We start from the raw sequence: 15,446 nt of genomic DNA on the forward strand, positions 1-15,446 counted from the left end.
CCCCTAAACATTCTTGTGGCCTCTGCTGGACCCTCTCCTGTAGCTCCTTATCTTTTTTCAATATGAAATTTGCATATTAAGACATTGCAAGTAATTTTTACAGAATTTTAACATCAATATATTGAAAACAAAATATATCTCATATATATAAAGGGTGATTTCATAAAACTGTCCCTAAAAATAATGTTATTTTCACCAGTGAGAGATGAAGAAGTGTAGCTTTGCTCCTAATGATTCATTTCATCCTCTATTATTCAGCTGATTATTTCAAAATACAGTTTAACTTTGAAGGAACTGGGAAAATTATATTCTGATAATAAAATGAATTAACACATTGGCTTGCTCTGGCAATAATTAAAACATTGCCATTTTAATTTTTTTAACTTTATCTTTTTATTTTAGACTCTTGGTTTGCATAAACACGAAGCACAAGACGTAGAACATTTCTATGAGGGAAAAGAATATATTTGGAAACTTTTGGGAATAATTGGAGGAATTCATGGATTTTTTCTGATAGAAAAGTGTTTCTTTCTTTTGGTAACACCTCGTGACCAGGTAAAGCTTTGTACAATCCACCCTTTAAAAAAACTTTCGTATTTTGAGATTTTGCAATGCACAGAATGTTAAAATAATTATGGAAATTAATTATCATTTTTGTGAGTTAAATGAAGCATTGGTAATTGCTTTCCAAAGTGCTCCTACCAGACTGACCTTCAGTTTCTATTTTGCTTTGCTCTGTGGATTGTGCTTGCTTCATAAGTGTGTTCCACATATTTATAATTCCAGAAAGGGAACAGTTAATGGAATGTATTCCATAAGCCTGCATTCATGACTCACACTGGAGCAGGTGAAAAGTGTGCATGAAATAGCAGTGACAGTTTGCTCTAGGCTCTGTTTTGAAGAGGAGATAGATACAGGCATAAAATATTTTCAAGAATAATATCTTAAAATTTCCAAATTGTTTTTCATCCCTATCCCAGTGATGTGAAAATCTAATATGTGTGTTGCAGTCAGTAGGACCCAATTTTATATTAATAAGATCTTCTTGCTGCCATGCTTACAGTAATTCTATTACTTTATTTCAGTATGGCCAGAGTCTGAAAATATGATTATGCACAAGGATAGAATGTAGCACAAAATGTGATGGCTCATTAAGTTTCTCAGCATGAGAGACAATCCTAATGTCACTTAAGAAGGCTAAACCTTTGCTTGTTCTGTTCTACAGAGTGTGTGAAGACTGGCCTGATTTAGATACACAGCAATGACTCCCTATTCCCACTACCTTTGCGTCAGCCATAAGAATATAATGTGAGAGTGTTTTGATGATAGTGATATTCTTTTTTGCTTGGTCAAAAGGAGTCCTTTTTGTTACTTGTTTGAGAGAAGGATTTTATCATCATCCCACAAATTTTTAAACTTTTTCTACTGAGAACTAAATGAATCCTCAGAGTTAATTTTTATATCTATCTCAGCTTCAAATTTTAATTTGATCTTTAAAATAAATTTTTATCAAACCATTGTGATTGTCACGGATTTGTCTGATTCACTATTCAGGGTTTTTTGAACAAAATAAGTATTAGGAAATGCTGATGCCAGCCAGTGATTTTTTTGAATGGATTTTGTTTGGAAAAAAAAATTCTGAAAAATGCTAGATTTTCACAAAAGACTGAGAAATGCTGCACCTGTGTTCATTTGGTTTCAGAACTAATTGCAAAGCATCTTCATTCAGCAGGGCCTTTCTTTAGTTAATGGGCACTGGGGACATTCCCATGATCTTCCAGTGGAGTCTGAATTAAATGAACATTCAGGCAGAGGCAAATCTACTTCAACCATACAGTTGGTAGGTTACCAATATGACATACTTCCCTAAATTTATAATCTTCTTTCTCTGTTCCTCAAAAGAAATGAACAAAACGAATGGAATAAATCAATATTGTTTTTCAATCTTTATTGATTTGTTGTTTATTACTTGACATGATTGTCAAGAATATCTAGATTTTGAAGTTTATAATGAGCTTTCACAGAGATATCAAGAACAGATATTTTACAATAATTTTCTTAAGTGTGTATCAGATTGATATAACAAAACACTTCCTGTATTGTTATACATTTTGTTGATAAAATTCTTGGGGATTTTCCTCTTCCCTTCTTTCTAAACATTGATCATATGTAAAGGCATGCTCTCCCTTAGGAAAAACTTCAGAATTTCCTGCAAGGAGAGTTAAGTGCATACTTAGTGAACAGATTAAATCCTGGACTGTTCTTGGGCATTTTTCCACAGATTGGAAGAGTAATATAAACACTTTGGATATCTGGGAATGGTGCTTACCTATAAGAAGTTACAACCTTTTATACTTGTCTGTGGATAAAATCCAGATAGATAAATCTTTGCAAATTAAATTGAGTCATAAATTTTATCCCGTTTTCTTTTTCTTTCAACAAATCTCTTCAGTTTATATCCAGTATTATGATGCATAGGTGAACTCCATTTTACTAACATAGTTGTGGTGGGCAAGAGCCTCATGAGTCACCACTAATCTCTAAAACACAGTTGGAAAACTCTCAATAAAAACCAGATCAAACAGAGGAGTGAAGCATGTTTACTATTTTGTGACATGTCAAAGCTTCTTGTTTATGATAATGAATGAACATATCGTCCTCCTCAGATGCAAGATTCCCCCAAAGTTCTATATAGATCACATCATTTGTATAGAATTAGCCTGGCTGAGCTGGTTTGTACAAGAGCAGTCAATTTTTCAGAATCATGTAAATAATAAGACAAACGCTGGTTGCCTAAGAAAAACTTTTAAATCCTTCAGATCAGTAATTAGTCTTGCAGTTTTGACTCACTGTTCAAAGAAGTGGTATGTGAATAAATATTATAGGAGAAGTGGAACAATTACTGGAATTCATATGACTGGCTGCAGTCATGGGAATTAGAGACATTTATTTTTCCTTTAAAATGCAGAATATGAGAAACAATGCTTTTTCCTTCTCTCCTTATGCTTCTACAGCACATGTCCTTCATTGCAACCAAGCTAAGACCAACCAATAAACATATCCTATTTTGTAGCCAGTGTACATCTCTGGTACAATTTTTGGAGACAGATGGCTGCTGTCCCTAACATGGAGCTCTTGTGCTGTTGTTGACTCCACTGACTGCCATTATAGGTTTTAACACACTTTCTTGGGAAAAAAAACTCAGAAATTAAAATTCAGTCTTTCTAGTTTCAAGCAAAAGAGTTTTTTGGCTTTTCTCTCCCTCACATGAATTTCTAATAATTTCTCCAATCAGAAAGCAAAGACCCAAGGAGGTAGGGGCAGTGAGAGATTGCTCATGTTCTCCCTTATCTCCCAACAGTTGCATTGTCTATTAATCAAACATTAGGGCTGGTGCATCAATTTATTTCTCTAGGATAAGGAAGAGCACACTGTCTCTTCACTTGAAGTCAAGGTAAATTTCACCATGGACTGTACTCAAGTGCTTCTATGCCTAGCCAGTGTTGCCTGGTGCTGAGATGAAACCCTTGCTAAAAGCCAAGACAAAAGACACTGGAGGTTGTGCCACGTTGAAGAAAAACCCCTGTATTTGAAAGGGGTTGAAACCTACTGATGATCATCTTTTTTTAGTCTTGTGTTTTCACAGGGAAACTGTGAAGAACATGAGTGCCTAAAAGACTCTACCTCTGTTTGCCTGGAAATCCTATGGACACATTCTCCAGGAAAATCTAGTCATGACAAAATCAAAACATGCAATTTTAATTATAATGTCCATTCTAGTCTTGCATTTGGCTGAGATTTTTGTGCATTTGAGCAGAAGTGTGGTTTTCTTGGGGTACAACAATGCCTATGAATGTATTTCTTCCTATCTGAACTAGACTTAACTCTCTCTGGGTGAGGCAGATTTCTTTTTTATGTATTTCTGCAGTACAAATCACACTGCCAGTGGCCAGTAAATTATTCTAATGATATCTGAGCAAATAATCATTGACTATCTTTAATTCAAATAACTTGAACTTAGTTGATATTTTCCTGTATTTATGGCAGCAGCTGGAAGAAACCCTTAACACTGATCCATTATCTTTGCTTTTAACTAGAGAAGCCCAGAAGATTCTGAACCTGCTGAAGTTCCTCCAGAGAGCAAGGTGATCAGCAAAAAAAGTTAGTATCAATAAAGCACTAGACAAGACAGGAAAATCCTTCAGACCTAAGATGGAATTGAAAGTGTGCAGCTGGCTTTGCTCTGTGTTTGCTGTGTGCTACATCACCGCATCTGATGGTGCCTGGCTACATAATTTAATCTCTGCTTAAAGACCTTCTCAGCTGCCAACCCTGTAATTGTGAAGTTCATTAATCTTACACTGTCCTTGCTTTAGTATTTGCTGTCTCACTGTTGCAATTTATTTTCCTAAAGCCTTTGCTTAAAGGGAAATAGAAAAAAATAATACATGCGTAATACATACAAAACATATTTTTATAATTTTAAACTTAGATCAGGCTTTTATTTCTGAAGGTCATGAAACATTTTTTATAGGCTCACTATGCTAATATAATTCTGCATCCTTCTTGTCTTACACAGTAAAGCAATAAACTCTTTAAACCAGTAATGATTTATCACAGGTATGGAATTATAGCCCCATGATGGCTCTCAGTTTTAATCTGTTTGCTTCTGAGAACTTCAGAAAACTTCTGTCTTTGGTGGTTTTTTCGCTGCTTAGGAAAAATACGAAAATAGAATACAAACCAAAGTTTGCCTTTAACTATACTTTCTGACCTTGCTGAATTCAGTAGGGTTGCAGTCACTCAACTGAGCGAATAATATATTAATTCAAATCAGTTTATTTACTATAATTAACTCCCCTTTATTTTGTGATCTCAAATATCAGGTCATCAGTTTGATTTATTTAATTGTGTCATTATCTTCTTCTAGGTTCTTAATATTCTCTTCTGTTCTTGAGGACTTCATTTCAATTTCTGAAACACTGGAAATCTGTAGTTTCATTTCTTTACTTTCACCTCTCCAGTAGTACACAACCCAGTGCCAGTTTGAACATGACTACACAGTTGATCTCTAGATATTTCTGTTTGCTTCAATCATCATTACCTGCTAAGCACCAACAAATTTCTAGTGACCTCACTGTATTTTTCCCAAGTATATTTGGGATAGCTTCTCAGTAATCTTTGTTTAGTTTAATTTTTCCTTATACCTCAGTCTTACCTCCATAAATGAAACCTTAGTAGAGAGGGGTGGGGGGTTATTTGGGTTGGTTTTTTTTTTTTTCTTTTGCAGATACATAACTACAAAAATTTGTTTCATTATACAGTTCTTTTTAATAGCTAAGTGCATAAACATACCTGGGTACCTTGATACTGGGTGAGATGTTTCTTCCCCAAAACTGAATGGAATCTGCATGTCTAAGACAGAAGTATAACAACTCTGGAACTGCAAAGCTTCACTGCAAATGCCTGTCAAGTAGGACTGCAAAAACAGTCAATCAGCATAGATAGTCAGGGAATAACTCAGAAAGCAAGAACTTTTCTAAAGGAAAAGATGTCCGACTGGCCCTTTCTGCATTTATCCATACTTGTTCTATTAATATCAATGAATACCAAACAGTTGCATTTTATATTTGTTATACTTGGTGACACTTTACACTTACTAGAAATATTTCCTTGTGTTAGTCATGGAAATATTGAAAAAGATCTTTCTATGGATAAATGTTTGCTTTAAACTCTTATTCTAAACTTTCAAAGTGTAGTATATTGTTGAGATCCTGTACCCATTAGTTTTATGAAAATTATTGAAGAGAATTCGCTGAGTTTTGATCCCCTACTTAAGCAAAGAAAGAAAAAAGCAAGATTGTTGGAGAAGAAGAGGCTTTATAGAAATAGTTAAGGTAATAAGTTAATAGTTAATAGTTTGTGTTGGAATATAATGCAGTGAGATAATTGCCAGTAACAAAGCTGCTTTTAAATAGGCTGAAAGTAAAGTGAGATAAACATTCAGATTTGTTTATACATGCATCTTCTTAACTTTCTGTCAAGTAAGTTCACAAAGCTTATTTCTGTAATTGCCCCACAATGTTAACCTGATCCCCGTGTTTTACTAAAACACACTGGAATGAGTTCCTGTAATCATGGTATATCTTCTCCAGCAATCAGATACTTGAACAAAACAGACTAATAAGACCTCAGGGCAGGCCATGATTTCATCCTTGCCAGCACTTTTTACAAAACACAAACTTAATGTAACACAGCAATCTATTATTTCTATGTAATTCATGCTCTGCACTATTGATTATAAACTGCCCATAGTGTTTAGAAAGAACTGTGCAAACTGGGGACATCCACATCCGGCTCTGTGAGCTGGCAGCAAATTCTAACAAGCCTGCCAATTTTTCTGAACCCACAGAGCTCCCAGACAACCAGGGAGGATTTTCTGAATACGGTTGTTAGGTTTTTATGTGCTCTGTGTGTGTTTTTATAATAGTCTGAAGACTTCAATTCTAGCCAGTTTCTGTAAGAAAAATCTCTCCCCCATCCCTATAAAAGGGTCATCTCAGAGAAACATTACTGGATTGAAATCTGGTAAAAACTGTATTCAGACAGATTGTTGCAGCTTCATGTTTGCTCCTTAGTCTGTCATATTATGTCTATGTGGGGTCACGAGAAGTGAGAAAAACACATATTTAGGGCCCAAATAATGACCCTGCTCTTTCAGGCATGAAAGCAACCCTTTTCAAAATGTTCTGTTCATTCTGTGTAGAGGGAGGCTGAATGAATTTCTTGACAAAAATTTGGCAGCCCTGACTTTAGGACTGTAGATAAAATGAATGAAAAAAAGTACAGGGTGGGGCAACCAATTATGTGTTGCTAAGTTTAGACGTTGAACCTATATGGAGCCTTTTTGCTTCTTGAAGAGATAAACTGCCTCCCTGTGAGTCTGTTCAGCATTCCACCCTGTCACTAATTCCCTGGAGACTGTCCCTAATTCCCTACCTTGATTTCAATACTTGCATCACTAGTAGCATATTAGGTGACATGATGCCATGAACACCCAATATACTGTTCCACACTAAAACAAGGTCACAGAACAGCATGGGAAAGACAAACTGCCTTCTCCACCCATGAGTGGTGCTCCAGATGGGAGTACTATGAGCATAACAGCCATTAATTGATTGGAAAAAATGTTGGATATAAGCATGCTGTAACCCTGTACTATAAGTGATACTCTGAGGCTTGTCTTTCTTTTCTATCTTTCACTGTAATACAATTGCAGAAAAAAAAAAAAAAAAGACCCTGCAAATATTACTCAGTAGTAGCAAGCTTTACAGGATTAAAACAATCAGCTGCATGAGACCACATATTCACCATCACTATAGCTCTGCAATTCTGTGAGGAGTGGTGGAAGAACTCCAAATAACAACTAGAAAAACTTGTGTGAATTTGATCAAATAAAGAAAGATAAATAGAAAGCCTTAGGATGCTTCATGAGACTGGACTCAAACCTAATTTTTTGTCTAATAGTTGACCCAGTAAGAGTAAGGAAGTTATTTCCTGGTATTTGCATCTTGTTTTGAATTGTTCTGTAACCTACGTTTTTGTTACAAATGTACTGGAGGAAGTATAATAACAAGGAAAAATCAGATAAACACTTATTCCCTCTGATTGTTATGACTTTTTGCAATGTTATATGCAAAGTCACTAAAAACCCCAAATCATCTGTAACATAACAAAACTGGCAATATCTGTTTGGGTTAATACTGGACTTTTAATCTGTTTGTTTGTTTTTTCTTTTTTGAGGTAAAAAAATCAGCTTGTTAGCAATAATGGTTCTGGTGGGTGACAGTCTTCACAATTTTGCTGATGGCTTGGTAATAGGAGCAGCATTCTCATCCTCAACAGAAACAGGTGTGACAACGACTGTTGCTATTTTATGCCATGAAATTCCTCACGAAATGGGTAAGAAATACATGTGCATGTTTTTCCTGATTGACTGTGCATTTCCAGGTTTCCCAAAAAGTTATTTCCTGTATGAAATTTGTGGGAATTCTTGCTTATAGCATCATGAATTACAGTGTTACTGTCGGATACTTTGGCCTTCACAAAAAATAGAGGAGGCTTCTGCACTCATTAGTGGATGCCTTCCCATTTGACCTTCTCCAGATGGAAATGACATCAGGTCAGGAGTGACCTGTTTTTCTTATGTGTACAGACACCAAAAATAATAAACTGTAAGCAAGACCCACGTGTGTGTAATGACCATGCCTGACACTTAATGGGCTACCTGATAGTTTCAATATCCAGCAGAACTATTTAAGAAATTATTCCTCTTGCTACCCTCATTCCTTCTGCTAATCAAGAACAATAAGATAATAAAAGGTGTATGACCTATTTTACTGTTGGACAGGACAGGAGGATTGTTCTGTTGTATATTGCCCTTGACTGACTTTTTCTGGTAAAACTTCCAGCATGGCTGAAGCTGCTCTTGACATTGTGTTGATGAATGTTTATAAATTGGAATGTTTGATGTGAGAACTGCAGGTTCTCATTTCTATCATTAAATGACTGAACATTTCATGTGCTATGTAGAAAACTCCTCCAAACAAAAAGGTGGGATGGAGAATTGCTGTAAAACTGGTAACTCTTGTTCACATAACAAAGCAATTGAAATACTTGACAGTTACTTCCAAAGACACCTTCTTAATTCTGGGGCAGTAGTGCTCTAGTGTCAAAGTGACATTTTTACAGTAATGGAGCAAGATTTTTCAAGTCTTCTAGTTGTGGCCTGTTACAAAATCTTTTATTTCAGAAGAAAAATCTGTGATTGGATTCTGATGTATAACTTACTCCAATTGCTTAGGACTGAAATCAGTGGGATTAAACTCAAACTGGGATCAGACTGGCATAGATTACTTTGACTTACAGCACCTGTAAAACACTGAAAGACCATGCTGCAAATAAACCCTCATGATTTGAACTGGCAAGTTCCCAGTGGAGAAAGATTTAGAAACTCTGGGAAACCATGTGACTTCATTTCTGCTTGTATCCAAGTTGGAAATGTCACGGAACATAGAGAACTAATAGAAAGCCACTCCTCAATACTGTATGCTATCTTTAGGAACAGCTAAACAAGTACAAGTCAATATGACTTTTTTGTTGTTTTGAGATTTTCTTTCACACAGGACAAGTTTGTAACTAATTCTACAGAATTCTAAAGGCAGCCCTTCATCATTTGCTATCTTTGTGCATATCTTAATGATTTCCCTTCATATTTTATCACCAAGAGTCTTAAAAAAAACATTTATCAGCTAAATAATAAATGTTCTTTGTCTCTATGCAGGAGATTTTGCTGTGCTGCTAAGTACAGGGCTCCCCACGAAGATTGCAATTTTGATGAATTTTATAAGTGCACTAACAGCATTCTTAGGACTTTATATTGGCCTTTCTCTATCGACTGACCCATCCATTCAAAACTGGATCTTTACTGTTACAGCTGGAATGTTCTTGTATTTATCTTTGGCAGAAATGGTGAGAACTTCAGTAATTTTTTTTATTTTCCTTATTGCATAGCCCCATCATAGCTGAGTGTCAGACAAATGCAGGGAGATGAACTTGGAGAGAAAAAGAGCTCATAGGCTTGTTGGGAAGAGCATGTTGTCTGACCTGTGTGTGTAAAGTGCTTAGAAAAGTAATGTTTTGTTTCTGTGTCACTCTCATGCTAGTTGTCATTATAATGAAAAGGGGAAATAAAGACCATTAAGAGTCTAAAATAAGAGAAAGTCATAAGGGACTTTTAGAGTCTTAAAAAAAACCCCAAAACCTTTTAAAGAATTTTAAACAATGTATCTTTAGTTATTTAGTAAAACAAATATTTGAACCTTCAGGGGGTTTTAAGATCTTGAAAAAACTGGTTATTTTTTTCTTTTTCTGCCCATTTCTTTATTTATTTTTCACCTGTTGTTCCAATGGAAATTTGCTGTTTCAGAACTAGAATGTATGATGCTTATCCTGAACACTTCCTTTCTGTCCTGGGGAGGTTTCAATTAGCTCTTAAGCAATAAAAAAGACTATAGATTACCTCTACTTTTTAATAGTTGCCCATTATTTTTCATATTCCCAATTCACTGGCAACGATCTTTCTATAGAAAAATAAAGTGTGAAGATAGGAGGTAGGAGGAAGGTCTAAGGACTGAGCAAATTAGGAGCAATCATAGCTCATGCAGATGACTCAGGCAATATAATTTATTGAAGAGACGGCTAACTGTCACACTTGTAGCAATGCTGAACTTAAATGCCTGCCCAGCTTTGTCACATGGCTCTTTAACCAACATGTGCTGATGTGAAGTTTCTTGGAAGCCACTCCACAAAGATGGAATGTTTTGAGTGAGTAGCTCAAGAGGGAGGGAAAAAAAAGTATCTTCATAAATTACTACTTTTTTTTTTCCCCAAGCCTGTCCGTCTCTCTCTTGTGTTCATTACCACTTCATGTCTGAGATGCTCTTTACCAGGTTCAGGCATCATACTTTAAATCTGATATTCCATTCCAGTATTATAACCTATTTAAAATTACTTACAGTAATTGATCTTAGTACCTTGTTAGTATTTTAGTCTTTTTTTTCTTTTGTAAGTAAAGTTAAAACGAACATAAAATTCACCTAAGAGCTTAAGAGGGAACTGCCAAAGGATTGTGGATGTGTCAACAGTCCTGACTGAGGTAGTAAATAACAGACAAGAACACTGTGTACCAAATAGCAGTTTGTTCTGACAGAGAAAGTTGGAAGTGAGGCTGCCTACCAACTGTGTAGGCATGGTTTTACTAATGGAGCTAAGAACAATGTACACAATTTTTCCTTCAGTGTGGGATCGGCATCCATCAGAGATCCACAAGCTCCTAGAACAATACCATGTTTTTCCCTGAGTCTTCAAAGCAATGTGCCAGCTGTAAATCCCAGGAGAAAATATAGTTTGAGGCTGAGGCAGGGACATGTTTTCCGTTCTTCTCAGCTTGTCATCATAATCTTGGTCTTGATGTGAAGGGAAGAAAGAAGGGAGAGAGAGGGGAGGGTCATATTTCTCTCAATCCCTTTTATTGATAAGACTCTAATCAGGCTTTTTCTGCATTTTGTCAAAAGACCTGCCATTGGGTAGCTCACCTGTTTGTCATTGTCAAATATCACATAAATAATTTTATTTTAAAAATTATTTATGTAGCACTGCAGGCTTCTATAGATGTGAAAAGTTTTGTATGTTTGTATAGTACGTCTCAAGAGAAAATGATACGTCTCAGGAGAAAATTAGCCATTCTTTATGTATTTTTTTACTTTCTGCACAGAAATAAGTTCTATTCTGCTGCACTCTTATCTACAAACAATAGTCATCAGTGCTCCTGCCAATGGTATACAGACACTTAATAGTACACAAAGTTTGACTGTAGTGTTCAGTACTTGTTTTATAAGCTTTCACATATTCATGTGCTTGTCAGAATAGCACTTAAATAAAACTGAATGGCCTCACTGGTTTCTACACTGAGGACCACTGAGGGGTGTGAGTGGAGGTTTGTTGACAGAACAGCACTGTGAGACTGCCACCACAGACAAAGTAGCACAAATCTATTTCTGTGGTTAATTAAAGGTTTTTCATCTCTTCAAATGGCATTGTAACTCCATTAGCAAGCTGGGTAGACTAATAATTTCATAAACTGAATAAGGAACAAAAGATAAAATCACTTATATCCATCATTTTTCACCAAGAAATTATGCAAAACTGAATTTTACTCTGACTAATTTTAAAAATGTTTTCAATTTGGAAGATAAGGGAGTAGTTTTTAATTTACTGGATTTTGATTTACTGGACTGTTGCAGTGCAGCAGCCATGCCACATGTTCCCAGCTTGGTAAGAACTCTTTTTTAGCCAGTACATGCCTGAGAGCCTCTTTCAGCATGCTGCTTCCTATTTCTTCTTATCTTTTGTGCACTCATGATAACAAGAGCTGGAGTGGAACAGAGCAGTCCCTTGATTAGCAGTACCTCTTTTGCCTGTGACAGACTTGAAGCATTAGCAAGTGTGATAGCTTCCAACAGCTTGGATGTGGTGCTGTGTTCCCTTAATTTGTGAAGTGGTTTGCATCTGCCAGTTGAATAGGCTTATGCTTCTTAAACAACAAGATTCTCTCTGCTATACCACATGCTTTTTTGTTCAGGGAGAGTTGGGTAACCACAACTGATATTGTGACAGCAGCCATTTTATTTTAACAGATAAGCAGGGATATCACACAAGGTACGGCTAGAGAAATGGTTTGTGTGTTGATTGCATGCACATAGGTTAGATGGAGGGAGCAGACATCAGCATGGGACATGGAAATGGTACTACTTGCTAAGAATTCCTTTTGGAAACACTCTTAGGAACCTACTGGGCATGTGTGTAGCTCCTCAATTGTCACTGACAGCAATTAATAAATTGTCACCAACAGCAATGAAAATTCAATTTTGCAGTGGGAGCAGAAAATTTTCCTGTTTGGAGAACTTTCACTCAGGCACTGGGGACAAGGAAAAGATAGACTGATTATAGGGATAAATAAGAAATATTAAACATCTAGCCTGGAACCCTGGGGTCAAGCTAGGTCTTAATTAACAGTTTTTGCTTATATACATGAAAAACTCAGTTTGCTCTGAGCACTTAAACCTGTCAATTCAGATTTTGATTTGCATCAGAACTTCGAGGTGTTTACACTTGCTTTAGATTAAAAGTTTCTGATTATCTTCAAACATTGATCAAATATAACTACAAAAGTTTCTGTACTGTAATTTAAACCACGACCTTGTTGTAATGAAGATCCAGGGCATTTGGGTTTCCCTGTTATTTTCAGGCAAAACTTTAAAGTGGAGGCAGATTTTTCAGCACAGTTTTGTTTTGGGCCCATGCCAACATTTGGAGAAAGAAGAAAATGCAGAAGAAGCATCCCCAGAGACCCCCCTCTGACAGAGGGAAGGACGAGCATAGCAAATACTCCTGTTAACCTCCTTGGTCAGCACCACTCCACTGTCTCCCAGTGGTTGCTGCTGTTACAGCTACTGTGAAGAGCCTCCAAAGTGTGCAGGAACTCAGTAGTTTTATTCAAGCACAGAAAAAAACACACAACCAAAACCAGAGGTCAGCACCAGACTATTGCTCTGTATTTATTTCCAGAGTTGGTGTGATGGTATTAGTGGTCATCAGTTTTTCCTCTGAATAAAGCAGAAATATTAAGAGAATTTGAGCCTGAGGCATCATTTTTGCAAGCTCTGTTTAGACACACATTTAGTTTAAACTTTTGATAAACACACTGTGTAGAGTGAAAGGTCAATGAAAGTAGGTTCTATTATGATTATAAACAAGCGTTGCTCCATTACATGATTTAAAACTCACAGAGAAAAGAACTAAACATGATTTTTTTTTCAAGCATATTTTAAAAATCCTGTTTTCTACTTGTACATTTACTAAAGACCAAGTAAATAGGAGTGTTGCCAGTTATTTCAGAAAAAGCATGATTGACCCTATATATAGTACTGAAGCAAAAAATACTCCAACTAGTTTATTCCCACAAAAGGAAATCACTAATTTTATCACTAATTTTACTAAATAAATATTTTCTTGCAGATAGCTGCATAAAATTACTACAAAATATCAAGAAGTTAAGAATTTCAGAATCTTGTTTATAATTCTTGTCAGTGCTAGTAAAAGAACACAAGTGGGTAGAATTTGATTAATTTAAATATTTCGCTGTCAAGATCAGCTTTGTCAAAATGTACAGAAAATGCTACACATGAATAACTATAGTCAGCAATTTAAAAGTTGCTTTTTTTTAATGAAGTTCGCCTTGTTTTCCCATAACTTTTGTTTCCCACAGATGAATGTATCTGGCTCTCATTCTGCTGTCTTATTCTTTTTTTAGCTTCCTGAAATGACTCATATTCAGACACGGCGACCCTGGTTGATGTTTCTCCTACAGAACCTTGGATTACTATTAGGCTGGCTTTGCCTCTTACTTTTGGCTGTATTTGAACAGAAAATTAAAATATAAATTTTCTGTTGGAAATCTCAAAGTACCACTTATGAGAGTGGATAGCATTATTCACAATTTTGTCATGTCTGCCATAGTGATATGTAAATTAAGTTGCTGGGATTTTATATCTGAACAGTAGATAACTATTTTACTTTATTAACTTATTGTTCAGATTTTTGTAATTATTTTTTTGTAAAAATGAATGTTTAGAATTATGTTTTATTTGTTACTGAGTTTACCAGATCCAATGCTCAAACTCACAGGAGCTTTTAATTAGTTTTTATTGAGACTGTTCTAGTTGAATGCTCTAAGTGATCTCTGCCAGTCTGATTGAAGAAAATAAAACACTTTTATATGCAATAATTAAAGTGGACTAACCATAGTTGAATAATTTTAATATAGAATGGGGTTTTTTGCCTGTTAGTACAAAGAATTATTTCTTTAAATCTGAGAAGTGTAGCAAAGCTAAACTGCTAAATGGCATAAAGCGATCTCATAAAATCTGCACTTTCTACTTTGTCAACATAAAGACTCTCACCAGTTGCGTCTTACTGGTCCACTGTGGCAGGAAAAAAATTACGAGTGTAAATGCTGAAGTTCATGATACAGAAATTTGGGAACTCTTTTTCGACTGTAATACAGTTTCTCATATGTGTGATGGAACCTGTGACAGCCAAGCACTGGACTAACCACTTTTTGCATTCTCTCACCTCTGGTGGTTGCTTATATCAACTGCTTATGAATGAAGGATTATAAAAAATATGTTTGAATTGCTTTTCCCTGATACCCTTTCCAGGCTCCTCAAATGAAGGGATCTCTTGGGCCAAATGTTGCTTCTGAGACATCACATTCAATAAACACTTGCTTTCCTGTCAGCAATTAGCTTAATCGTAGATACGTGATGTGCATTGGGGAAAGAGCTTTTTCAATTGTCTAGAGTGCATGTAGCCTCGCTGCAACTCCTACCATTCTGAGTGATTTTTGTATAATTAGTCCTCTTCATTTCAAGGTAATTCTGCGTAAGGTGAGATGATTAATTTACTTCAGTTTTGCAGAACCGGGTCTGAAACAAATATACAAATTCTGCCCTGATTCTGATGTGCTGAGCAGCTTCCAGAAGGTATTGAGCAACACTCAGCTGTGTAATTTCAGCTCTTTAAGTGCTCTCAATTTCTGGTGCAAGGACTTCTCCCGTATCTTATTCATACCTTTGTATGAGAACTAAATTATGTTCTTTCTTTCTCCTCTGATGAGCTATGGAAATAGGTTGCTCTGATGAGCAAGTTACAGAACAGATATATATTCTTTATGAAGCAACTTAAAGTTTTCTTTTCTTTGTCTAAACTCTGTCTTGAAATATCTCTACATTATGACACAACATTACTGTCTCACATGTCCTTTG

The 15,446-nt window shown here is 35.8% G+C and overlaps 1 protein-coding gene across 3 annotated transcripts in view; it reads left to right on the forward strand.

Annotated features, from left to right (window-relative positions):
* The window catches only part of SLC39A12 (solute carrier family 39 member 12), a 34,974-nt gene extending 20,071 nt beyond the window's left edge, over positions 1 to 14,903 (forward strand). For 2 of the 3 annotated variants that reach the window (XM_066198646.1, XM_066198637.1), the window contains exons 8-12: positions 403 to 555; positions 4,098 to 4,161; positions 7,804 to 7,962; positions 9,344 to 9,531; positions 13,934 to 14,903. In XM_066198646.1, the coding sequence (XP_066054743.1) occupies positions 403 to 555; positions 4,098 to 4,161; positions 7,804 to 7,962; positions 9,344 to 9,531; positions 13,934 to 14,062 (693 nt within the window). In that variant the 3' untranslated portion in view covers positions 14,063 to 14,903. Of the gene's footprint in view, positions 1 to 402; positions 556 to 1,729; positions 1,841 to 4,097; positions 4,162 to 7,803; positions 7,963 to 9,343; positions 9,532 to 13,933 lie in introns of all 3 variants that reach the window. The other variant, XM_066198654.1, reaches the window with a different exon arrangement.
* The last annotated feature ends 543 nt before the right edge of the window (positions 14,904 to 15,446 follow it).

This window comes from Chamaea fasciata, unplaced genomic scaffold, assembly GCF_029207755.1.
Source record: "Chamaea fasciata isolate MVZ Bird 193981 ecotype frontalis unplaced genomic scaffold, bChaFas1.0.hap1 SCAF_1, whole genome shotgun sequence".
Lineage (NCBI taxonomy): Eukaryota > Metazoa > Chordata > Aves > Passeriformes > Sylviidae > Chamaea > Chamaea fasciata.